Source organism: Hetaerina americana, unplaced genomic scaffold (assembly GCF_022747635.1).
Source record: "Hetaerina americana unplaced genomic scaffold, ioHetAmer1.1.p SCAF_4, whole genome shotgun sequence".
NCBI lineage: Eukaryota > Metazoa > Arthropoda > Insecta > Odonata > Calopterygidae > Hetaerina > Hetaerina americana.
The window spans coordinates 53,499,866-53,525,507 of NW_027286985.1; the positions used below are offsets into that span (position 1 = coordinate 53,499,866).

At 38.4% G+C, this 25,642-nt stretch overlaps 1 protein-coding gene across 1 annotated transcript in view; it reads left to right on the forward strand.

Moving 5' to 3' along the window:
- Window positions 1-25,642, forward strand: part of LOC139692210 (serine/arginine repetitive matrix protein 2-like) — a 372,759-nt gene that overhangs the window by 131,069 nt on the left and 216,048 nt on the right. Inside the window, exon 2 of the mRNA XM_071590276.1 lies at window positions 10,571-10,750. Coding sequence (XP_071446377.1) covers window positions 10,643-10,750 — 108 coding nt within the window. The 5' untranslated portion in view covers window positions 10,571-10,642. The remainder of the gene's footprint in view (window positions 1-10,570; window positions 10,751-25,642) is intronic.

The following is a 25,642-nucleotide window of genomic DNA, read 5'->3' on the forward strand; positions in this document are numbered from 1 at the left end:
AGGTTACCGTGTTACTATGAGTACATTTACCGGTTAAAATGTAAGACGTCAAATATATGAGAAATATAATACTAATAATTTTAATGATAGATATTTTTAGATTACGTCATAAAATTGCATGCAAAGTGTTTCAAGATAAATGTTTTCGACTGGCCCTTTCGAATTTTCTTTTTAAATCGGAAATAGATTATATAAGAAAGCTTTTAGTAAACGATTAAAATGCGATGCAGTATGCTCAGCCTAAGGAAAAGTGTCCGGCGAAAATTACCTGGGAAACTTTAGCATTCCAAGCAACTTTTGACGCCACACATTGCAGTGGTTGTCCTTATAAGAATGCGCCAGGAGGCGGTTTTATATTCATCGGCATCTCACTCTGCTTTATGACTCACTTTTTTGCAGAACGTTCGTTATGGCAGCTCAATGGATATTTCCGCAAAGAGGAGGTAAAAAAAAGATTCCGATACGCGGCCAACAAAGAGAATTAGGAAATTTAAGTCTTCAAAATATGTTTTCCATTATCTCGCCTTGAAAAATATTTCCATAAAATTCCATCCATTTTTATTATCCAGCGGAGATAACTTGGCATATTCCAATAAATAGATATCATTGTAAATGCTAATTTGAACTTTATTTGAAGTACTAGCCATACAGCGTTCAATAATCTAATTTTTAAATAATTATTTCTTTATATTATGTCTATGTATTTCAAATCAGGTACTACGATAAATTGATTGAGCATCGATCTTCCGCTATTTTACTTTCTAAGAGATTGCGAAGGTGAGAAAGAAATATTTCCTTTTGCCTCCTTAAAATATATCATTCTTAATTCATCTCTCATCGTGGTTGCTGTCCGCTGTGTTTCATGATCTCATTCCGCTGTGTTTCATGAACAATATTAATTTTAGCTTTAAGAAATCCACGCTCCTAAGATGCACGAATATTTTCCACGATTTGTGCGTTGAATAAAATTGTCAATATCATGTTGAGTAAATGGTGATAGGATTGTGAGCACAATACCAAGTTCCTTGCTGTTTTATGTTAATATTAAGGGGAATACCTACAGAAGCAGTAATTTTATTGCTCTACTCTTTTACCTTTTGATTCTCATTTGAAATGGTTCATAATATTAATTCTTCAAATCCTTTTAAAACTTCCAAGTGGAAACAGACCTCTTTTCCCTACATTACAAGCCAATTTATCTAAGCTTACGAATTATTGTCCGATCACTGTCTAGTGGAGTGTCTATTTTAGAGCATGTTTATAAGTTCATTATTAAAAGGAAAATTGAAAAAGGCGTTGCCCATTATTGTTTTATTTTCTTTTTTTGCTTTGTTTCGGGCAATAAAATACGTACTTTCCCCCTAAAATCCTGCATTCTTGAAGGAAAACCCATCACGTTCCCTCCGCGAGTAAATATAGTCTCTGTTTTCCTTCTCACGGCTTAAAGAGGTGTCAAAGAAAAAAGTTATGATAGAAACACGACCGTTACTGCCGCATACTCTTGGAAGCGTAATCATGTTCATCCTCACGGGTAGGTTTCGAATCGCCCTCATGTTCCCCTTTTCACCAAATAAGGACACCACGTACTCCGGCGAGGGAAGCGCAGAGAGGATAAAAAAAGATGAAGAGAGGATGGCGTCCACTCCATAGTCAACCCTCCTCCTTAGGGGCTACCACCCCCATACTTCCCTTCGGTCCATCCGCCATCTTTTAAATCCCACCACCTTTGTTCACAGCCCCGAGTCACCCCTTCCAGCTTCCGCCTCCAAAGCCCGAGTATCCATTGCCTAACCTTGACACCAACCTTGGCAGCTTCAGGAACGAATAATTCTCCCCTCAACTCTTTCTTTGCGGCGATGGTGTAAACTTCACGGGGCGTGTTCAGCCGTGCGTTTTCTGAGCCCACTTTGGAATTGCGTCATCGTGTGACACACGCGCTAAGGGAAGAATACAAGTGGCGCGACGGTAGAGAGAGATGGAAGGAACTCACTCCGGCCTTCCTGTGGTGTCAAGAACTCCTTTTTCACGCCCTTCGCCATTTTTTCTCATGGTTAGCACTTTCGCGTGAAGAGGGCCGTTTTTCGGTTATCCATATTACGGACCCATAATCCGTAAAAGGTTTCAGGAAGTCATTAGGTCCCATGATAATAACAAAACCATTCGTTGTCGTATGACTTCAGTACTCCTAAGATTATTTGATTCGAATATTATTACCCCTTCTCAAGGGAGCACGCAATTATTTTGAGTGAGCGCGTAAATCTAAATATTGTCTTGAATTGAAGTTCCTATCATGGGCTCCACAGTTGTTTCTCTTTGCTTTAAACTAAGCGCCTTGATTTATTTAACGACTTCATCGGGGCGAGATTGAGACTTCTTAGTCCCTTCTTCCGTCTGACCCTTGTACATTACAATAAAGATAATCAAAAGCATCCATGCCCTGGGTGGAGGAAAATCCACCTTGGATTAGCAGGCGTTACTCCGCCACTAGGGCCGGCGGGGTAACGCCCATTTTTATTTATTTATTTATCGACTTCATTGGGCGAGGTTGAGACTAAGGTTAAATTATAGAAAAATTACAGAAATTATATTGAAGACAAACACATACAACTAAGCCCTAGATGGAGGGAAATCCACCTAGGCGGGAATCGAACCCGCGACCTTTGGGTTGGTAGACGAGGACGTTACCTCGCCGCCACCGAAGCCGGCAGGGGAAATATCCACCCAACTAAACAAGCCAGCGTTTTATTGGGTTCTATTTTGCACTTGAAGTCTGGAATTAAGTTAACTTTTATTTAATTGGTTAAGCTACTTGTCAAAGCACGTTGATATGCAACTGGAACGAAGAAGTTTACTCTCCGTAAAAATTTGGAGTAAATAACCCCTTGCGTAACCAATACTTTCTCCCTTGTAGAATTACCGTTGAAAAATATTTTTAAATATTTTAAAAAATCACACAAAGTGATGCGCACCAAACTTGGTTACATTCCCTTTGCATGATCTGTCAAAGGATTTCGGCTCTATTTAATCTCCCCAAGTATTTCACTTTATGCTCGCCAGTTCTCACCAATGCAATCGCTTCAACTGAGTGTCTTATTACATATGTTAATCTCATCCATAAAAAGCGTTCAACCGGTCTCCCTTCCTGCTCTGGGTTTATTCGTAATCCCACGGTTGATTTCTTTCGTTTGATCGTCGGTGACTTATTTTCTTGAACTTTTCTCTCTCTCTCTGTCTCTCTCCCTACCTCTCTTCCCTCTTATATGTTCCCTCCCACTCTTTTTTACCGCCTTTCCTCCACTCTCTCCTTCTCCGCCAAAGATTGGCTTTCCCACCTCACGGAGCACCATCATCCGGCATTTCTCGAGGAAGGCGGTAACGTAGTGTACGAACGTCCACTTCGGACGGATATGGTGCGATCACCGGAGATTTTAGGTGGGAAGTACTTGAAAGGCGACACGTTTTCCTACGTGTGCCCCATTCTTTTCTTTTCAAAGTCCCCATGCCTTCATTCATATCCATCCGTTCATTGATGGTCATTCTCGAAGACCCTGTCCTAGTTTTTACTCAATTATGAAAAAAATAACTCTCTCTTCAGCTTGGGTTCATTTTTCGTGAGAAAATTTCTTCGGGCATGGAAGAATAATATTACTGACCGTCCGTAAGTTAACCTTTGTTCTTTTATATTTATCTTGATATTTTAACCTTTGCTGATTAAAATTGGGCAAGCAGTGTCTAATTTTGCGTCGTTCATTTAAAATGTACTCTGAGTAGGTATCCATTATGATAGCAGAGGGCAATCACACGTAATTCAAACCTAGCAAAAAACCACTCAGAAAAAGTGTAAATAATTGTTTCCTTTCTTTGAGGGCGTATTTCAATGGTATATGTGTTTAAACCTAAAAGCTTTAATTAAACATTACGATATAATTTCTGGTAAAGCCTAAATGTTTCTATTTCAACAGCCTCTGTGACTACTAATCCTACTGGTTGTAGCTTAAATATAATTATTAAGTAATATCTGAATTCAAAGTCGAAGGTAATATCATTTTTGTTGTCAGTACCCGTTAACAGAAATACTTGAATTCGTACTGGCAAAGTTTTAAAGATAGCCTTAGCAAAACTGTATTACTTGGAAACACTCTGGTAACCGTTTTTTAATAAGCAGGGACTTAAGTATCGAATATAATTAAATTAAAAATAAATCATCACACTCCGGTATGAAGGCCCAATAAAGTTAATTGTGTGCATGTAATAGGTGGTAATTGTTTTTGGAGGCCAAGGATATGGCTCCCAAGTCCCACACTTTAAAGTTGATAACGGTGAGTTCAAGCTACTTGAGTCATTATGAGGTTTCCATTTTGATAATTGGTAATGTCTTCTTTATACAAAGAGTTTATTTGATATTTATATCCTTTTTTGCCGGAAATTATGTTTATCTGATGTGTGGAAGCGCCTTTCAAGTTTTAAGACAAAGGCCGTTCCGCTGATAGCCATTCAACGATTTTTATACCGCAGCATAACCTAAATAGTGAAAAATTTTCTGTAATCTAGTTCCTCAAATTAGTAAGACAGTATAAATCGAAATAGTTAAAATATGAAGAATATTTGATTGATCATTGACCAGTGCCAAAGAGTTTTAAAAAATATTTGCAGCTTTGGTAGACTATCAGTTGTAAACCAATTGGTAGGGACGGTCATTGTAACTTCCTGGAATTAGAGGTCCAATACCGCTTGTGAGAAAGAAAATTGAGACAAAAAAATTATATACTTTCCTTTAAAAATCAATAATAAAATGTAAAAAATTCCTTCGCAAAAAAACAATTAGCGTTTACCAACAATGGATCATGGTAATAAAAATCGGAACTCGTAATACAATTGAATTACGTTGAGCAACTTCCTGTCTTCTCCTCTCGGCCGTAAACAACTTCTTACAAAGAAAGGGTGTGAACAAATGATACAGCATCTTGGTTTCATAATTCATTCAGGGGCAACATGACACCCAAGATAAGGGCGTATTTAGCGATTTTTTATTGCTGATTCGGCGATTAGAATCTCCTTCCTTTTATCCCGCGGAAGGATAGTCCCTTTTCCGTCAGGTTCTCATTTGCATCTCGTTGCTATGCGAATGTTCGCTGCCCAGCATTACATATATCACTGCCCACAAGGAGAAGAAGTAAATACATCACGATACATGAATCCAGAGCCGGAGGGAAAAGGTTAAATGCTTGTGACCTTCATTTCCTCTTCAAACTAATCACATGACCACTATGAATTTCCCTCCGTCTGGAGATTAATTTTCTCGATCTACAAAGGTGCCTTTATTTGAGAATATTATTGCTAATTCTCATTATTGAATATTTTCGAAGTTCACAATAAGCCAATATAATGTAAATTTTATAAATATTGAGGCTCAGTAAACTACTGAAAATTACGCGGATTATTTCATATTCAGAACGGATTTTTTTATTTAGGTTTATGGTGATAAAATTTAAGTTAAATCGCTGATCTTCAAATTTTTATCCATGATACATACGCTTAATTTAACCGCTCTTATTATTCGTCCATTCAATGTTCCTGTCGTAGTAATGTTTGTTTTTGATATGATGTCAGGAGCAAATTCATACCGGAAATCTAGTGAAGGCGCTTAACACAAGAATGAATGGTTCGACATGCATTTTCGATTCGCACACACTTCGGTTAGATTTATGATTCACTCATTTTAAGGTCACCGGTGCTACAAGATGCAATTTCTATTGAAAACAGAGGAAAAAAGTTGGCTTGTTTTGGATAATTCTTACGTTAAATCATTTTTTACAAGCTCATATAGCCTAAATGTCTCGGCTAACATGCCGCTGCTCATAGCGACTTTCATTAATGAATACAAAAACTATACATGATTTTAAATTGAAGTGAGCTTTTTGTTGGCTCATTTTCCCCACAGATGTATGCAATACGCGCCTAAGATCTTCCGATGATTCTCGGTTCATCTCGATATAATCAACAGCCCCTGGGTTTCTTTCATTGCTCCTCCATTGCGGTTGTGTCATAATTTTTAACATTCCCATGATTTCCTATCTCGATAAGAGATCTCACCGTGAAGAACTGGATTGGTTGCCGTCGCGTATGTTCTGAAACATTAAATGTCATTTGTCTGCACCGCTCAAGCGCGGACGTGCCTATCATCTTCCCATCTCGCCGGCGGATGAAACTGACCTAAAATAGAAATGCCTGTGGATTGCAGTTTTAAATGAACGACGCCGCGGTAGGGCATTAAAGGGTTTCATGTGGAATGAAACGAGGCTCGCTTCGTACGCACGTAGGCATACATTGCGGCCCGTTGTAAATTGATGTGACGGACAGCACAATGCCACGCGCTAGCATACCCTCGACTCCTCTTAAGTCTACTACGCATATGCCCTCCCTTTGCATCTCTCGTACTCATCTCACCTTTTTCGTCTTTGCCACCCGGGTCTCTGTCATTTTCCATCACTCCTCCTTCCCTCGAAGGCGCTATGAGAACTGTTGCTGCAAATTTCGAAATGGGAAACTTTAAATCACATTTGGAATACATTTAGTCCTAACTGATATCGCTAATAAAAGAAATGTTGAGAGGATAGGTGTGACCGTGGGAGGTGTCTTAGGGGAACGCCTCAACCACTTCCTGTGAAACCTTTTACGCCCAGGCATGTAAATTATGGCAGAAAAATATTTTAGACACAATACTCCTCACTGAAATCAAAAGATAACTGAGTGATAAAATGTTTGACGTCTATTTTAACACAAAATATTAATCAGACGCTATATCCTAGGTCAATAGGACGTTATAGCATTTATATGGACAGTGGGTTTTGCAGCGGAATTCTTCCTTTTGAGTCATCAACCTTATTATAATACGTTACAGTCATTTCTGGTTCAATTCTACAGTTGTTCGTGTTATTTATTTAAATAAAGTTTCAATTGTTCACGATTTTTTGCAAAACTTAAAATCGAAGCATTGTTAGGGACCCTCCAAAACCAGTGTTTGATAGATATATCACCAATGATCGTGTTTATTTTGAAAATTACCCCACATTTTGCCTCTTAAAGTAACCGCTCCTGATGCATCATTTGAATTGCGCGAAATTCTATGGTTTTAGATGAAACGGTCGGAGTTGCGAGGTTTCGTCATGCACACTTCTCTTTTGGGCTTTAATGCTATTTTAAGGGTCGCCTCACTCCGAAGTTCACGTTTCTTCTGGGACGGGGACAATAACAGTCAACCTAACCGTGTTCGGAAGCTGCGTCACACCCATAACTCACGGGCGTCCTTACCTTTCTTGTCCGCCCTTTGGCGTAGGCACCGCCGAGGAAGGACCGAAATCTCTCCCACACTCCATTCCCTCCCGGCCGTTAGCCTTTGACTCAATCCTTCCGATCGTCTCGATCGCGATACACTTCCCCCCGAACGACGGTTTTGTCCCCTCGGACCTGGCAAGAGATCTTCTCTCTTCCCCCGGCAAATATTAAACAGCATGTTCCCCACTTCCCTCCTCGGTTCCCCCGTGATCACGGAGGAGGACGGATTAGGGAGGTGGTGTCTGGACGTGGGCGCGTGGGCGCCCCGAGGAAAATCGTCTCCCTCCTTTCTCCTTTGCCGGGCCTCACCCTCACTCCTAACCTCCCCGCCCGTTACGTCGCCGACCGATCTCAAAGTGTACCGCCGCGGTGTCCTCGCCTTCCTCCCGCCCACAATCGCGCCCCCTCGCGCTCCTCCGGCCCCTCCCACCATCTCCACTCTAACCTCCCCTCCCCTACCTCCGACTTCATCCGACCCCCTTCGATTTGAAAGCTCCTCTCCTCCCGCATGCCCACCGTCTATCTTTGCTTAATAAACGTTTATTTTTTCTTCCCTTCAAGTTCCCTCCCTCGTCCCATCGGTCCTGTCGTGTGCTGCCCCCGCGACGTCGCTAAGTGTATAGCGAAATGATTAAGTCTCTCGAGATGAAATCAATCTACATCCGATCTTTTCCTCCGGCATGCCAGTTTCCTCTGAGTGCTAGCAAGGAGTTGCATATGTTTTACTCTAAAATAGCATGACCAGGCTTTTATAATTGGTAGTTGAATTAAATTCCAGTTAATTACAAGTCTTCTTGTAGATTCTCTGAAATTTAAAACGATTGCTATGTCCTCATTGAGCTACCGATGAAAAATTCTTTAACCAGTAGCAGATTTTTAATATCTGGCTATATACCCTGAATTTTTACTGACGATCCCTTTAATCGACAGTCAGATTTAACTGAGAATAATAGTATTAACGAGTCACAGTTCTCTTAATAGATATGATGGAGGGACAAACCATGGGATAAACAATGAAAAAGAGCAATTATAGGCAAGAAGTTTATATAGCTATACTCCCAAAAAGTGAAATAAGTTCTCTGTAGTTTTTATTCGACCGAGAATGATTATTTTATTTGATGAGTACCTACATGCCGGAAGTAATATCAAGTTTCATAAGAAATCCTATATAAAGTTTTACATTACTCGGCATTTCAGAGGAGAGGTTCCAATTGATTTGAGCTATTTAATTACCTAATGACATCTGTAGCTTAATGCGGTACAGGTCGGATACGACCAATGGTGACTTTAAGAGTATTATAAGGTATTCTATACGATCATTATTGACAAAATTAGAGTTGGAAAAGCCGAATTACACATAAGGTCCCTAACCGTAACTTAAACCTCTGCGCTTATTATTAGCTCCTACTTATCGTGCTCTCTGCGATACCTAGCTCAGCTTATTCAACAGAATTAATCGGAATTTGGATCTAGGGGTGATTTTTAAACATCTTGTCTTTCACGGTGTTTTTCGTTACGCTGCTTGCTACCAGTTACTCTAGTCTAGATTTGCATGATGTTGCGACAGTTTGATGTACCAGAATTATCATTTATTGATGGAAAAACTCTCAAAAATATGGCAACAGCCAATTGGGCTCATGCCCCTATTAGTCTGCATTGCGTGCAAACATCATCCTGCAGCTGAATCTCATGTATGTGGTTGCTCACCAAGAGTGTGGTATGGGATTGATTATGGATTTGTGACGCCCTTAAACCAATTCAGGCATACAAAGAAAGGTCACTAATTCACTTGTGAATAGCATTGGAAATGGAGATGAAGCACTCAGATTCATTGATTACTTCGGTCTCTCAAGAGCCATTTATTACTCTCTAGAGGCGGATGAGTCTTGCCACTCTTTTCCATTTATGTCAACAGGAGAACATGACTGTTTTTTTTTTATTCTGGAGAGATACTCCCCACACACTTTACCTCAATAAAGTGAGAGGATGCCATGACATCACGTTAAGTCCTATTAAATGCATGCTAAAAATGTTTATTGCCATCATTTTTTACGACGATACCTATCCCTCTGGCTTTTTTTGTTGGGTGAACATTTAAAAATTTCAATTTTATTGAGGCACGATGAATATGTGCTTCTTTTTTTTGATGCGGTGTACCCACGACTAAGAGAAGATGGCCACGAGAGGGTAAGATGCAAATTACTCAATATTACTCAGAGCCAACAAGGTTAATCAAGTAGTCAACTACCATTTTTGGCCACTGAAAGCAGTCCGTATCCCTAAATAGCAAATAGTTTCCCAGAGATTTTTCAGCCGCGTTTATTTAAAATAACTTACGATGATTTTACCGTGGAACAATATCTCCTCGTTATCTTGCGAAAATCTGAGTTTAGAATTTGTCATTAGAATTCCACTCCTCATAAATAATTGGTAAACAATGGGCATATAACAGCAAAACTTTTGTAAACAATTCATTTTTAATCAGTAATTTCAGGAGTTAATTTTGGACCCCATTTTGTTTCATGAAATATGTACAAATAAGCCTGGTTTTAAATGCATACGAGGGAGGAGACGTCGGCTAATGTAATTACAACTCCGATTTTGCTATCATTTCACCTGTTAGACCGATGGAATGAATATCTCCCCTGATTGGCGGAAGAGCCGTCGAACCGCATCGGTCATAAACACCGGCCATAATATTTGCGTTTGCATGCAGAAACACTACGAAATTATTTGTACAATTTAACCGGGAAATTTTGAAAACATTCTTGTAAATGAGTGAATTTGTTTAATTACAAGAATGAGAAAAATCACAGCAAATAAATTCAAACATAAATACGATTGTTTTCATTGTGTTTTTAGAGTTAAGAAATCTCACTGCTCTTATTCTCACGACTATTGAAACGCTGCATTATTAGTGATATTTCCCGGCCTATTTCTATACGAGTAGTATGAGTATTCAAATTATGAATGCGCGCCCAAATATGATTGGCTATTTTTCAAAATCAGTTGGGTACTATCTAATAAACCTGACATATTTCTGTTTTGTCTCACATATCGTAAAATATCCGACCCTTGCTAACTTCATAACAAATTGTACGAGAATAGAGAAACTTAGAAAGAGAAAGTAAGGAATTATTTTTCGCTAACTACTGACACACCAGTCTTCATAATTTTCACCAATGTGTCACCCCGAAAATTCCTGATCGTTCCCCTCGTTTGCCACTCTTTCCAGGCAGAGAGGGAGTCGTGGCCGCGAGGGTGGGAGAGTGTCCCTTAGAGGGGCAGGGTTCAAGTCGAGAACAGCATGGCGGCGGAGGTGGGGGCGTCAGCTGGGGCCCAGCAGCAGATCACCCTGCCTCCGGAGGGCGCTGACATCACCAACATCCAAGATGAAGACCTCCTCAGACGGATGGTGAGCGAAATTGGATTGACGAAACCGACCGGATAAGCTTACGAATTACGTGACCCTAATTGAATGCCCTCCTCATCACATATGCCACGTGTCTGCCAATGCTGAAAACCATGGGATTAATAATGCTCACGAATGTGATACTTCAAAAATCATGGATTTCAAAATCCAAAAATTGAAATATTTCATGAAATATTTCATCATTTCATTTGAAATATGAAAATATTTCATGCATTTTTTTATCCATTCCACATAGCCGTAAAGAGGCAGATGTGGTATAGGATAAAGGGTACTATGCAAATCACGTAATTGTTTCTTAGCATTTTTCGAAAAAATCGGCGAACACTGTATATGTGATGAGGCTTTCTTTCCTCCAAAATTAAGAAGTGCAATTCTAATCATCGCTACTTGTTGAGGTTTTTTACCTGAAAAGCGTCCAATTCAATTTGAAAAATTTAATTCTTGAAGAGAACCCATCAATATTTTCGCTGAATATGATTTAATCCTGTGGTGACCTTTATAAAATTAATATACCAACATCACCTTGTACTTGGTGAATGTAATGGAGGTAAACTCTATTGAAATTACTTAAGACCTATATAGTTGGCCTCTAAATATTATAATAAATAATGCCAACGATAGTAATATGATTTGAATTTTTTTGAATTTTCCATCGTGCAAAGCTGCATCAATCATTGGACAAATTTATTTCTATCGGTTTTTTCAGGCGTAAATACTTCAATCAGTAGAATATTTGTAATTACATCTTACATTTGCTCGTAAAATAATTGAGCCGTTACAAGATAAAATTAGTTTCGGTAAATTCAATACGAAAATACAAAAGTTAAGTGTGAAATATATATTTTTCTGCGTTGAAAGAATTGTGTATCATACTTCCATTTCACTACGCAAATAGCATGTCTAAATAACTTTCTGAGGTAAGAGATTCTTAACATTAACGGTTGTTCCTGGCATGAGGATCAACCCTAGATAATTTATGCTTACAATTAGTAATTTGCCTAAGTTGAAATAAGCTTCCGCTGAAACATACTTTATTTTTTTAATAATAAAATTTTATTTCGTTTGGTATTAATGAAACCATTGTTTTTGCAGACGTTTTTGAGGCCAACAGCAACTACTCCAACAAAATTTGCCACTTCTAAGCTCTGTCTAACATTTTAATGCTGTAGTTCATTTCCCAGTTGAAATATTTCCATTAATTTGATTGAGTTTTGTTCATTGCATGTAAGCAGCTTACCATCATTTTTTCAGTTGTCTTATCAAAGTAATGCTGCTACCAATTGGTAACTCCTTTGAAAAAAAATGAGGCCTTTTGACTTAACCTACATGCTTACACTTATAAGAACTAATACGCGTTATTCTAAGGCTACCTAAAATTGCAATTGTTACCCATCTATCAAATGGCGTTATAAACAGTTTGAATAATATTATGCATGTAAACGAATGTTTATTTAGCAGGGGACTTTATAAACCTCTGTTAGTAGATATGGTGCATCGTTAAATTACTTCTTACCACTGTTCTTTTTCCAATTAATAGTTTCTGGTAGTATTTATGCCCAAAGATCTTTAAAAAATATCAATGAATTGTTTTAATGACATGCTCCTCATGTTCATTTCACGAAATTATTTTTTCTTCGCCACTTGACTTTGCATCTGATGCTTTTTTTTCTTTTTAAGTTTGATTATTACGTTACTGAAGAAGGTAGGAAGAAAAACATATCGATAATATAAAATGATTTGATTTTATTCAATACATCTCCAAATTAGACAAACCTCGATAAACCACAGTTGCTTCTTATCTTCTGCATGTCTCTCTTTCCAAGTGAAGTCTTCCAAAAAGGCGCCTGGTAACCGAGGTGCTAACATTAGCAAAAAATATTTTTAAAAATCCAATCGCACAAAACCTTTCATTTAAAATTCAAGGTTTCATTTCCCTTGACTAGCTAAACCAAGTTCCCCAATCATCGCTATGCCACTCAGCATCAACTCAGAATATTCATATGTACTTGTATTTGCATTTCACTCAGTCTTCGACCCAAAAAGGATTAAAATACCATCGTCGTCTTGGGGAGCACCATATTATGCCTCTTACCCGAACCAGATGACCACTGGATTGGTCGCTGTGGTCTGATCCCCATTCTGGTTTATTCTCTCGCCCCGCGTGGGCTTTTCTTCTCGCCCACCACTTCCCTCTAAACATGCCCCGCAAATATCCCCCCGCCAATGATACAACGCCGATATCTCATCATCATCATCTCCTCCTCTCTTGCCTGGTATTTAAAGAAGACTCCGTGGGCGATAGTCTGGTATGCGGTGAGACCCTTGGACATCGGCCAGACAACTAGCTACATGACCTGCCTATCCCGCACTCTTATTTCTTTGCATCGCAAACCCATCTAGGAACAATGGGTGATAGACTAAAGTTTTTCATTACTCCCCAAGTAACATGGGTATATGTACCGAGAGATAATATTTTTTGCGCTTAATTGTATGCTTCTAGTTGTTCCTTTAAAACGAGTAGAAGACTTTGGGATAAAATGAAAGAAATAAAATAGCTCACTTCTTTAATCAAATAAGAACAAAATTTAAAGACTAATGGTTTTGCATAAACAGTAGTCAGCAAAATGGAAAGAACTCGTGTTGTCATGACGTGCCTCACTTTTGTTTCACCACATCGGCGTACGTACACACCGTGTCTCCATGTTTATCAGCAAATTTCCCAGAACGAGTTTGAATCCCTAGTAGGACTGGAAAACTGTCGAAGGTTATTAAAAAAATTGACATTAGTGGCCATTTTGATTTTGCATTTCTGTATGAAAAACTTAAAATAAATCTGAAATGCCTATTTCTTAACGAGGCCTGCGGAGGATGACAATTCTTCCCGAATGGCTCAGCATTTCAAGTTATCATGCGTTCACAAAAGTATTTCAGTGACACTTGACTATGAATTGCCATCATTGTCAGCTAACATTTCTTCCTGCGCCCATTTAATCTCGCATTTCAAAAATACGCTCGTGGCCTATCATGGAGAAGTATTTTGACGCCGTTCCCCGATGTCTACTTAACACCGGCGAGAGAGACGTACTTGGAAATATGCGCTCGCTTAAGGCGAGTTTTATTCGGATCATCGTGCACTTGATAAGAATTCCGCGTGCGTAAATAACTGAGTGCCTTAGATTCGCTATCTCGACCATATAAAGGAAAAATCTTCCTCCATCAAGGGAATGGGAGCCGGTCGACCCGACCTTCCCCCTGGGTCCACGGGACGGCGACATCATCGGCCAGCGACTTGGCTGGTGGGTAGCCGCAGACGTGTAAGGAAACTGGGTACTATTCCCGTCCCATCCACTGTTGCCAAATCCCTACATGTGCACTCCTCATCGCTGATATTCCCTCGTTATTAATGTTGAATTTTAAGTTCTTGATATGTATGTATTAGCCTCAAGCCAAACCGATGAGATAATAATTGATTTTTTAAAACGGAAACATATGAATTACGAAGCAGTTGTTTTGGGAGTCTCTCTTTGGTGAGGTAATTTACAGTATTATTGTTTGTATTCACTTAGCGACAGTTTATTAGCATTAGCTGTTGATTACCGCCATTGATGCTGTTTGTACTATCAGCTATGAAGTATATATCACATTAATATTTTATATATCCCTTTATACCTACATTATAGCCATGAGTTTCCAAAAGTCACGGCGTTATTATATTTTTGCGCTCGATTCAGATATATATGTGTCTACGAATATATACATGTAGAAAAATAATACGTTATGCATGCGTCAGGCAAGGAATTAATGTGACTGAATAATATCATACTAATTATTTTTAAAGTTCACCAGTACACTTTGGAAAAGTGCCGTAATGAAAACGAGTTTATATTTTCTTATAGTCAAGTAGTTCGAACTATTTTTGATGGTTAAACATGAAATTTTGGTTCTGTGATAATAACCTTAAAAATTATACGGAATTAAAATGTTTCTTGTTTAAATCGTACCTTGAACCGAGTAAAGAACTTAATGAAGCAGACTTTCGCCTACTAGGGGAGTTGACCTGAATAAAAGCGGTCATTATTACGTATTTAGGTCCCTTGTTTACTTCGTTTGGATTTTACTTTGAAATTCCAGGAAATTGTTTGAAATGTATTGGCCGTGACTAATTAACAACAATCCGAATTGGATATTCACTCAATCTGTATAGGAAATTTAAAATCCTTACCTTTCGCCTCTTTCTCTAAGCCGAAAGTTTAATTTCGAAAATCCGCTTAGATGAAAAAATAGACCAGATTATAGTCAGTTTAGGAGTTTTTAACTATGCTTTTGATGCTTTGGTCCTAAAATATATGATTAAAGAGGTTCCACTCTGTCTGTGAGCTACTAGATCTTAAAGGAGTAATTTTGTTCAAAAAATATTTGTACTTTTAATTCATAATATTTTTCATATTCATCATTCATAGCAATGTTCATAAGATTCAGTTTATGTAAATTCACGAAGATAATTTGCAAAACGTGGGAACATGCAAACCAATTTTGTGTCTAAAATCATTCCAAACCCATAAAAAAGCGATTAACGTTAACGATCGAGAGAGATCTACTCATTTCGAAATACGAGAAAAATTGTCTCCAGAAGTAGAATTGAGGAAGAAACGCGTTCCTTGTAGACTATTCTGTAGAAAAGTCTGTTAGAGTAATAAATCAAATGAATAAATGCCGACAGAAATCTTATTTCGCTTTTATGAGAATTATCTCAGAGTTTAATTCATAGGCCTGTTCAGTAACTATACCTCTTGAGGTGTCTTTCTTCCTTATGCCACTATGAAAAGATCGAGATTCTCATCCATACTTTAATATTTAGAAATTAATCCATAGCCCCCGGCCGAATACCCGTTAACCATGCCGTTTCCTTTGATTTCTTTACCGTAAGAATGAATGGAACTTTGGACATAACATAAATATTATATGAAGAAATTTTAAACGCAGCGATTCTTCATTCAGTTGACATATAAATACTGACTTCTAACGCAACTATTCCGGTGATATATCTGGGACTTATGGTGTCGCTGATTTTTTGAGAACATACTTAAATACTACATTTATTTATTCTACCATCATTTTTGAATGATTAGGAGAATATCTTGCCAAACCCCCTTTTGTACATGTAAGTGTATGCTTTTTCATTCAAGCAAGAAATAGTTCCACTGCCCTCTGGACGTATTGCCAATTTTTGTGAATTTCAATCAGACCACTTTCCTCTTAAACTCACCGATGTCCGTCAGTTTTCAATCTGGAAACAGCTGAGCCTCACAATGATTCCTTTTCTATTGTTTTTTTATTTCCTACAATCTCAACTTTCTAATATCGTTCCTATTCTGTATGTGTCTCAAAACCCCCTCTTTTAGTCCTTCGTTACCTTTCGAGCTACTGATTTTAGACATCTTAGACTTTAGACATTTAAAGATGACTTCAATGATCTTACAAGCCGCTCGATTCTCACGTCACTGGATGCTAAGGAAATTATGTCTTGTAAATAAAGATGTACAGTATATCCTCCCGCCCGTGTGGAGAAAAGTTCGTTGAGTGCATGGCTTGCATCGAGAGATTCGCGTTTGCAGAATTCGAGGTGGGTGAAGCTGACCACTCGCGCTTGGCCGGAGGTGTTCCGGCGGAGATGGGCGATGGAGGGCGGGGGTGAGGGAGGGAGGAGTGGAGGGAAAAGGGGTGGCGACGTGGAACCGGGTTGTTGGGGTTGGCAAGTGGTAGGCCTTGGACCAAGGTTCTTCTTCCCTCTTCTTCTTGCCCTGCCCGACCGAATCCACCCACGAATGAGACGCCCACTCTCCCTCCTTCCAAAGGAGTAGCGAGTCCTGTAGCTGTCTCCTTGTCCGTCTCTCCCTCTTCTTCTCTCTTTCTGGTGAAAGATTTGTCCTGCAATTTTTTTGCATCGAAATACGCACCTCGCCCCCGGAGTGAGAAGGAGCTCATCCTTGTCTCCCACGTTACCCATATCTTCCATCGATGTCCCGTTAATATATTTTTAAAAGCTTGTCTTTTGACTCGCCTTCGATTTTCTCTCCCGTTGGTATTTCGAGTAGGTTGGCAGGAATGAGGTTTCCTCTCCCGAAGAGAGACGTCGAGGATGTTTTTTTAGGGAGAGGGGAGTGAAGAGAGTTTGCGGACCGGTCCTTGGGATAGGACGTCACTGCGGCGGTAGTGTGCATAAAACCCCTAAATGCATGGGTTCCGCAATATGACCCAAAACATTTTGCGCCATCTGCGTCAACTTGTTAAGCGTGGGTAGCTTTCTCGAACTACTCTTTACCTCCTTCAATTTATTAACAATTTAGCAATTAAGGAATCTCGTGATGGCTCTCTTTCCATCTCCAGAAAACTGATGAAGAAATTATTTTGTGCGCATCGCAATCAAACAGCCAATGGCGCAATATCTTTCAATTACCTCCGATTTTGAAATTTATATTTTTCTACAATGACTAATAAAATGGACATTCATTATTTCAAAGGATTGTTTAGGAATTATTTCAGTCAATAATGTGATTTATTTTTTCGTATTTATGAAAACTGTTTCCGAGATAACCTTTAACTTTCTGTTTTGTATCCTCATTCATCGTTGGTGCGAGCATGCGAAGGCACTAAAGAAAAAAAAAGGTGCTTAACATTATTTACACCCCGTAACACGACGTCGAATAAACTTCGCGTGAAATCATTAAGTCGCATATAAAATATTAAATATTAAGTTAAATATTAAGGGCCCAAAATAATTCTCATCTCAAATTTTATTTCATATCCACCAACTTCAAGTTTAATAATTTCCCAGCCAATATTCCTAAACAAGAACCTTGACTAAATCTTTTGTCTCGGGAGATGTGAGAACGCAGAAAGCAGATGAAGACGCGCGCTCCGATGATAAGTTGCTCAGCGTATCCTGTCGGGTGCCGTAATGCGATGAGGTTTGCAGGTTAAACTACAGTGCGACAACTGTCGTCGAGATGCTGGCAGGTGGGAGAGGAGGGAATGTAAGCGGTAAGAGCGCTCTCTCTCCTCGAGAGATCAATCTCAGGGCGCACGGGAAAGGATGGGGAGGGAAGATTGCTTCGGATGCTACCACAGGCAACCAAAGGAGTGCTCGCAGGCCGTCAGGTGGACGTGGACAAATCGCCCGAATCCTTTTGGTGCAGCTTAGGTTGATGAGGCATATTTGTCCGAGAGGTTCATTCCAGTGACTTATAATGGTTCAAGGTTCGTAACATCCTCCGCGAAAGGCGAAGTGTGAGCGGAAACAGTTGAAGTGAGCGCCGCTGTCACTAGTTGTGCTCGATGATTGCGAAAGATTACTTTGCGATTGTGCGGTTTGAAAAAAAACTGCGATGGAGGAATAGAAGAAGGCAGGTAAACACTTTAAATGCTCTCGACCCTGAATAGAGAAATAACAAAGGAGGAGACCGGAAGTTTGCAAGGCTATTAATGTGACAGATAGTTCTCTATGTTGAATTTTCCAAAGGCGGCGTGAAAGTTAACCTTCTCACCTTTAGGTAATGTTTCACAACTTGCAGCAGGTATAATTCGATGTGTTTCAGAAATGTTTTGCTCACGTATTTGCATTTTCACATTTTATCCTATGATTGGCATTCATTGCAAGAAATAAAAAATAATTTTGGCTGTTGTTTTATCAAACGTTTTTACTGATTTGGAGACAGCGTGATTCAAATGTGATTCCCCTTCGGAAGCTATTGGGAAGGTTGAGAGTTAGAGTCAACTACCGTGGAAGATGATGGGAGTTACTGCGATTCGAGCTAATAAAGATATTATTGTTAATTAGTTCTCAAGTTATTTGAAAGCTCACGGAAAATTCACATTCACGTGCAATGGTGACCAAGGAAATTAATACATAATTCCAGTGGGTATGAAATAGAGCAAAAGTTTGGATGAATGAAACATGATACTATTTAAATTTATTTTGTCTTAACAGGGTTAAGTTTCGCACTTTGTATTGGACTTTTATTAGAACAAAATTATACATTTGATCCTTGATTCTTCCTTTTCGTGTCTCAAATCATGATGTCTTGCACATCCATTCTTTCCTCATCCTTATCCATGCCATGCCATATATATATATATATATATATATACAGAAACATATATAAGGAAAAAGGATAGGAACACGTATAAAGGACGAACACAATGTTCCTATCCCTTTTCCTTATATACGAGGGTCATCCGGAAAGTAGTACCCGTTCGTGCCGCATGATGTGCTGACGACGCGAGTAGCCGCTGGACGAGGTCAGATAGCTTCAGTGGCTTGTCTGCCTTCTCTGAGCCAAGTTGCGTGACGCTAGCATTGCCTGTGTTGTTTCTGTGATTGTTTACAATGTTTAAAAAAATTGAGAACGCCGCCAGTTGTGAAGTGAGGGCAGTGATTAAATTCCTCAATGCAAGAAACGTTCGCCCATGTGATATTCATCGCCAATTAAAGGAGGTGTATGGAGACAATGTAATGGACGAGTCGTCTGTTCGGCGGTGGTGTCGCAACTTCAACATGGGGAGGGGGAACACACACGACGATGAGCGTTCGGAGAGACCGTCTGTCATTACAGACCAACTGGTGAGCTCAGTTGACGAATTCGTGAGGAACGATCGGCGCGTCACAATTGATGACATCTGTGAGCATTTTCCCAATGTTTCTCGAACAATTGTTCATGAAATTGTTAAACACCATCTGCATTATGCAAAAATTTGTGCAAGATGGGTCCCTCGCGTATCTCAATGAGCTGGCGGCGAAGGACTATGCAGCAGGAATACAGAAACTTGTCACACGTTATGGCAAATGCCTTAATTTGCTTGGAGATTATGTTGAGAAGTAGTTTAAAGTATCCTCTTTCAAATAAAATTTTTTATGTTTGTTAATATTTACTTTTGTGTCTTTATTTCACGAACGGGTACTACTTTCCGGATGACCCTCGTATGTTTCTGTATATATGAGTATTTATTCGCCGTTTGGCGGGATTTCGTGTTTGAATGTGTGTATATATATATATATATTTATTATAATATATATATATAAATATATATATAAATATATATATAAATATATATATAAATATATATATAAATATATATATAAATATATATATAAATATATATATAAATATATATATATAAATATATATATATACTCCTGAGTGAGTTATATATACATATATATATATAAACTTAGTGCTAAGTGTTATATATATAACACTTAGCACTAGTGGACACAGACAAAAACACACAGAAACACACAAAAAAGAGGTTCGCTATTTTTCGAATTTTCGTTGATCGTGACCTTTATCAAGGAAAAGGACCACCTTTATCTCTTTTTTGTGTGTTTCGGTGTGTTTTTGTCTGTGTCCACTAGTGCTAAGTGTTATCCATTATTATTCACGTCCGTGAGACTTTCAAAAAGTGTTATATATATATATATATATATATATATATATATATATATATATATATACACACATACATATACATATATATATATATATATATATATATATATATACACACTATATTAGGGAAAAAAGAAGAGATGGAAGGTCATGCAATATGATTTTAACAATTTTTTAAAGATAAGGTTTTGGAAAATGCCTGATAGGGAGAAATGTGTGACAAATTGTTCAGATACTTGAGATTTTTGAGTAAAAGAAAATTATTTAATGTGAAATGAGAATGAAAAAAGGTCTAGTTAATTAATTTTTTGAGCTAGCTATCGCTCAGGGTTAAATTTCAGAGCTAATAAAGGGATTTTCAAATTCAATACGATATGATGAATGCCGCATGTCGGATAATCGATGGTTTCAGGCGTTATTTTATGGAATCGGTTCATTCTTAAGCGGATAAAATAATACTTTGTAATTCCACAGATTTATTTCACAAACACACGACCCGGGTTTCGACGTACAACGTCACCTGAAGATGACGTTGTACGTCGAAACCCGGGTCGTGTGTTTGTGAAATAAATCTGTGGAATTACAAAGTATTATTTTATCCGCTTAAGCCGCATGTCGGCTTTTAATTTTCGTCGGCATCCCATTCTTAAATGCTCACCAGGAAAATTATTAGGCACATAAAGATGGTAGTAGTAATATTTTATGTTATTTTTTGTGGAGCCCAGCACTTTGCAATAAAGGAATTAATTTAATGGCAATTTATTTAAACGTCAAAAGAAAATTCAAATTGTAATTAATACAAAAGAACTAATGATTCTTATCTTTATGCAAATGAATGTAAATCGAAGCGGGCAATATTATTCTCTTTTTCTCTAACACTCCTCAACAGATCACAAAGGTGATGGAGAAATTAAAAGGAATATTTCCATCTTTACTCGTATACTTCTCATTGTTACACTTCTTTTGTTTTTATAACCTGCGCGATGATTGGATTCTTCTTTCAACTTCCATCGGCCCTACGATATCTACCTATTCAGACCTATTTTTATTGATGTATTTTTCGCATACATTTCCTTTTCGTATTTTTTTTCTCCAGCCTGATTACATGTTGCTCCACATTTTCCTTCGCCTACCTGGAACAACATTGTGAGGCCAGGATTTCGTCTTTCATTGTCACTTCTGGTCCTGATACGTATTCATTGCACGTATAGGGTAGGGTGGGCAGATCCTTTCCCTGTACTGACTGCCCGGTTGGTTCCCAGGAAGATCCCGAAAACTCACAAAGCTGGAGTGGAGCTGAGCATTCCCGGGAATCGAATCCGGGCCGATCTGTAGTCCAACGATCTACCCCTGCACTACCTACCGCGCATATATATATATATATATATATATATATATATATATATATATATATATATATATATATATATATATATACTCATATATACAGAAACATATATAAGGAAAAGGGATAGGAACACGTATAAAGGACGAACACAATAGAGGTGGGGAAGGCGGAATCGAACGGATCACAAGAGTAAAAATATTTCCTCAACCGGGACTCAAACACCGGATCTGGTGTTCGAGTCCCGGTTGAGGAAATATTTTTACTCTTGTGATCCGTTCGATTCCGCCTTCCCCACCTCTATTGTGTTCGTCCTTTATACGTGTTCCTATCCCTTTTCCTTATATATGTTTCTGTATATATGAGTATTTATTCGCCGTTTGGCGGGATTTCGTGTTTGAATGTATATATATATATATATATATATATATATATATATATATATATATATGTATATATATATATATGTGTGTGTGTGTGTGTGTGTAATATGCTATTTATATATATATATATATATATATATGTGTGTGTAAAGGAAATAATGCTTCTAATGGTCACGTTTGCTGACCACTCGATTGGGCTATTTTTAAAATATCTGCTTACTCCAAGAAAAATTGAAAATTTTGTTCGAAAGCCTCTTTCCTTTCCCTACCAATCGGCTTCGTGTCTTGTCTGACTCCATAATTCGAGTAATTCCAAAATATACTGATGTCAATGTGCATGATATTCGTTAGTTTACCTCTCCTCATTTCCTTGTCCTGTCCTCTGATAAAAAATATTACAATACTCCAGAGGATTACACTTTTTTTAGTATCAGTATATCAGTCCACCTAACATTCCTACCAAACAAACTATGGAAAATGCTTGATACAATATTAGATTCGAAATATCAACTGCTCGCCTCTGTCGTATCGAACGGAATAAGCTCATTCAAGGACTCATAAATATCAGCGGGTCCCTCGACTTCTTTTGAGTTCATCGGGACCTTGTGGAGCGCGAAGCGAGTTTCTCGATTCCCATTTTGGTCATCGAGGATTTCATATTTGGCTGCAAATTGGTTTCATATTTGGCCTGCTTAATTTTCTTTCTTATTTGTCGACTTCACCGTAGTGAATCGTGGGCCGTCTTCTTCGCACTTCGACTTCTCCGGGCCCCCCAAATCCGCACGGACCACCGGAGTTGAGGGCACATCCATCAAAAGCTCACGGTGCGCGTCCGCCCACGCCCGGTCGCACTGTCCCAAGGATTGAGGGGAAAAAACAATACATATTCTTGATCCATCCCTTTCAGTCTCCATTTAAAGGAGTATTATTCGAGAGTCACGCGATCAGGTGGAAGCCATGAATGATTGCAACGATCCATCGAAGAGTCATGATGCAAACTTCATCAAAGCGATCAATTACCAGGGGCGGGGTGTCAGATGTGAATGAATAATGCTGAGTTTTTCAACGGCATGCAGGCTTTCAAAAAGGGACGAATCGATTGTTAATTACTTTCGCGCGGTTTGAGTTCATAAAACCGTTCAATGCCTTTTGACTCCTTGTTTTGATTTCGTTGCTTAACAACACCTTGGTGCAGATGCATTGTGTCTTAGAAAAAGTTTTTTAGCCACTTAAATCATATCTTGGAGTTAAAATTTTTCTTTATCACCCTAAGCAAAGTTACCGAGCGGTGATGTCTGGATATCACCGAGCTGTTATGTCAGATTTTAAATTTAATTTTAAAGCCTATATAATTCTCACTGCACCGTCAAAATAATCTGTATTTCCGTGATAACTGCTATTGGTCATTTGATAAATACATTTGGCATTCCATGGAGATAAATGGATTTGACATTTTAATATTCCGTCGACCTCATAATAAGTTTTTACACTATTTAGTTCATGGGCTTTTCAGTAAGTTTCTCTTGCTGCAACGTGATGGTGTCTGACGATTCCGTAGAGTGTCAGTCAATGTCAAGTCCCCAAAAATATTCTTCTTATGTGACAGACATCCGGTTTTATAAAACTCGTTCCACGAATCTGAATTTCGTGAGGACATTCATGAAAAAAATTGGTAACTTTGTGAGTACGACTTAAGATTCAATTTGCGGAGCAACCATCCATCGTGGTTTCTCAGCTGAAGTGACCTTTTACGGAACTGTAGCAGGGAATTGAATCCGTGACCCATACTCTCACAGCTCCTCATCCTTGACCCCGTTTTTCTCGCTCGAATGAGCGTGGGCCTGTCGTGTCGCAGGGGGCACCTAAAGTGATGGATCGTTTGAGAGCTTTTTCTTTTAAATCTTCCTATCGGGTCTTAGGTCGGCTTTCTCATCATCGGAATGCCTTTTTAGATTCGCCGTTTAGTAAATGCCACGGGGGGCTTATCACCATCGCCAGAATTAAAGCTGAGACTTACCGAGTCGGTTGGTGTTTCCGCATCTCGCGAGGTTAATTGAGTGAGCACGGTAAAGAAATATTTTCGCTACGATGTATAGCATTGAAATATACAATTGTACCTTCCGTGAAATGGATTCCGTATTTTCCTTACGGTCTTTTTACTCATAGATACATCCATATATTTAGGATTTACATGTGTAAGTTAGATTCAGTAGTAGAAATTTTAGTTAAAAATTAAACCGAGCAGAATTTGCACAGTGAAATCATGCTGTTTTCATTACTATGTCCCTTCCTGCCCAAAAATCACGTAATTTCTTAAAGCAAATCACTCAATTAAGTTTTTAAATTACAGCAGGTTGTAAAAAATGAAAAAAATATTGGGTTTTCTTGCGTGGTATTCCGCACCATTAGTTGTATCAATAAATCATTTCCAGTTCTTTAAAAACTCAAAAAATGCCATACAAAATAAGTATATATGTGGCGCCTGTATTCTAAGAAAAGCTTCGTGCCCCATACCTTGTTTAAGCATTTCTTGTCCTATGGCATCCAAGTAGTTTTCAAATAACTGGAGATATTCATGGTGACTGCACTGATCAAATATTTTGCGACATTAGATGGAGAGACATGCGCAGTAAGTAATGTACTTCCATATGTTTACTCGAGGCGTATCGTGAGAAAGTTATTCCTTTGCACTACAAGGATACCCTTGCCATCCTCGTCCCTTTTGTGTAGTAATAGCTCAAATTCCTTGGTGAGCTTATCAATGCTTTCAAAGATAATCTTCTTATATACTTATACTCTGTAGCAATACAAGTCATCCTAATTTCAACGATTCTCGCTTCTTTCATATATGAACTACTTTCCGTCAGCCAAATTCATGTTATTTCCTTAGAAGTCTTAGAGAGTTGGCACCATATTTTACACAAGCAAAATATTTTTGGCTGAGGTGTGGTTTATTTTGAGTTTGTTTATTGAGAGTTTTCAGCTCCCGACTAGGCTCTTCCAGGCTTCCGAGTTCTCCCGTTTATAGTTAATCGTAAAAATGTATCATCTTTTTTTTTAAATTACTTCATTTTCTCAATTCTATTATTCTCATTATTTTTGTGATTATTGGTGTCCTCCTTTTACCTTCACATCAAATTATTGATCAGTTCTGCTACAAAGGACTTCTCCTGATGTGTTATTAGGTTCATCCATTTTAAGGAATATTTGTTTCATTTCTAATACTAGCCGAATGAATCGTAGGAGACAATTATTTTTTAAATAGGTAACTTATCAATAATAATTTAACTATGAAGGTCTAAAGCAAATAAAATAAGCAAATTTACAACTCAGTGAAGGAGTTTTTAGTTTTGTTGGAAAATCACAAACTTCTTTAATAGGAACATCACACGATTCCTTAAAGTAAAGCCAGAAAGTACCAAGTATATTCAGTCAACACCTGTTTCTGTATCTTCACCAGCCCTCTCTGAAAAATCGGTGGCCATGTAGGGAAATAGTTGTGAAGGAAGAATGCATTTGCTAGAGAGAATCATTCGTCACTTGCTCGGAAGAACCATGTTTAAGTTCTGAGGAATTCGCGTAACTCATTGGCGTTGAAGAATTGGATATGTTGAATGAAAGGCAGCAACAAAATAATGTTTTTTCAGGTGTTGCCTTGGCTTTCAATACACGGTTGCGGTATTTTACAATCTATTCTAGT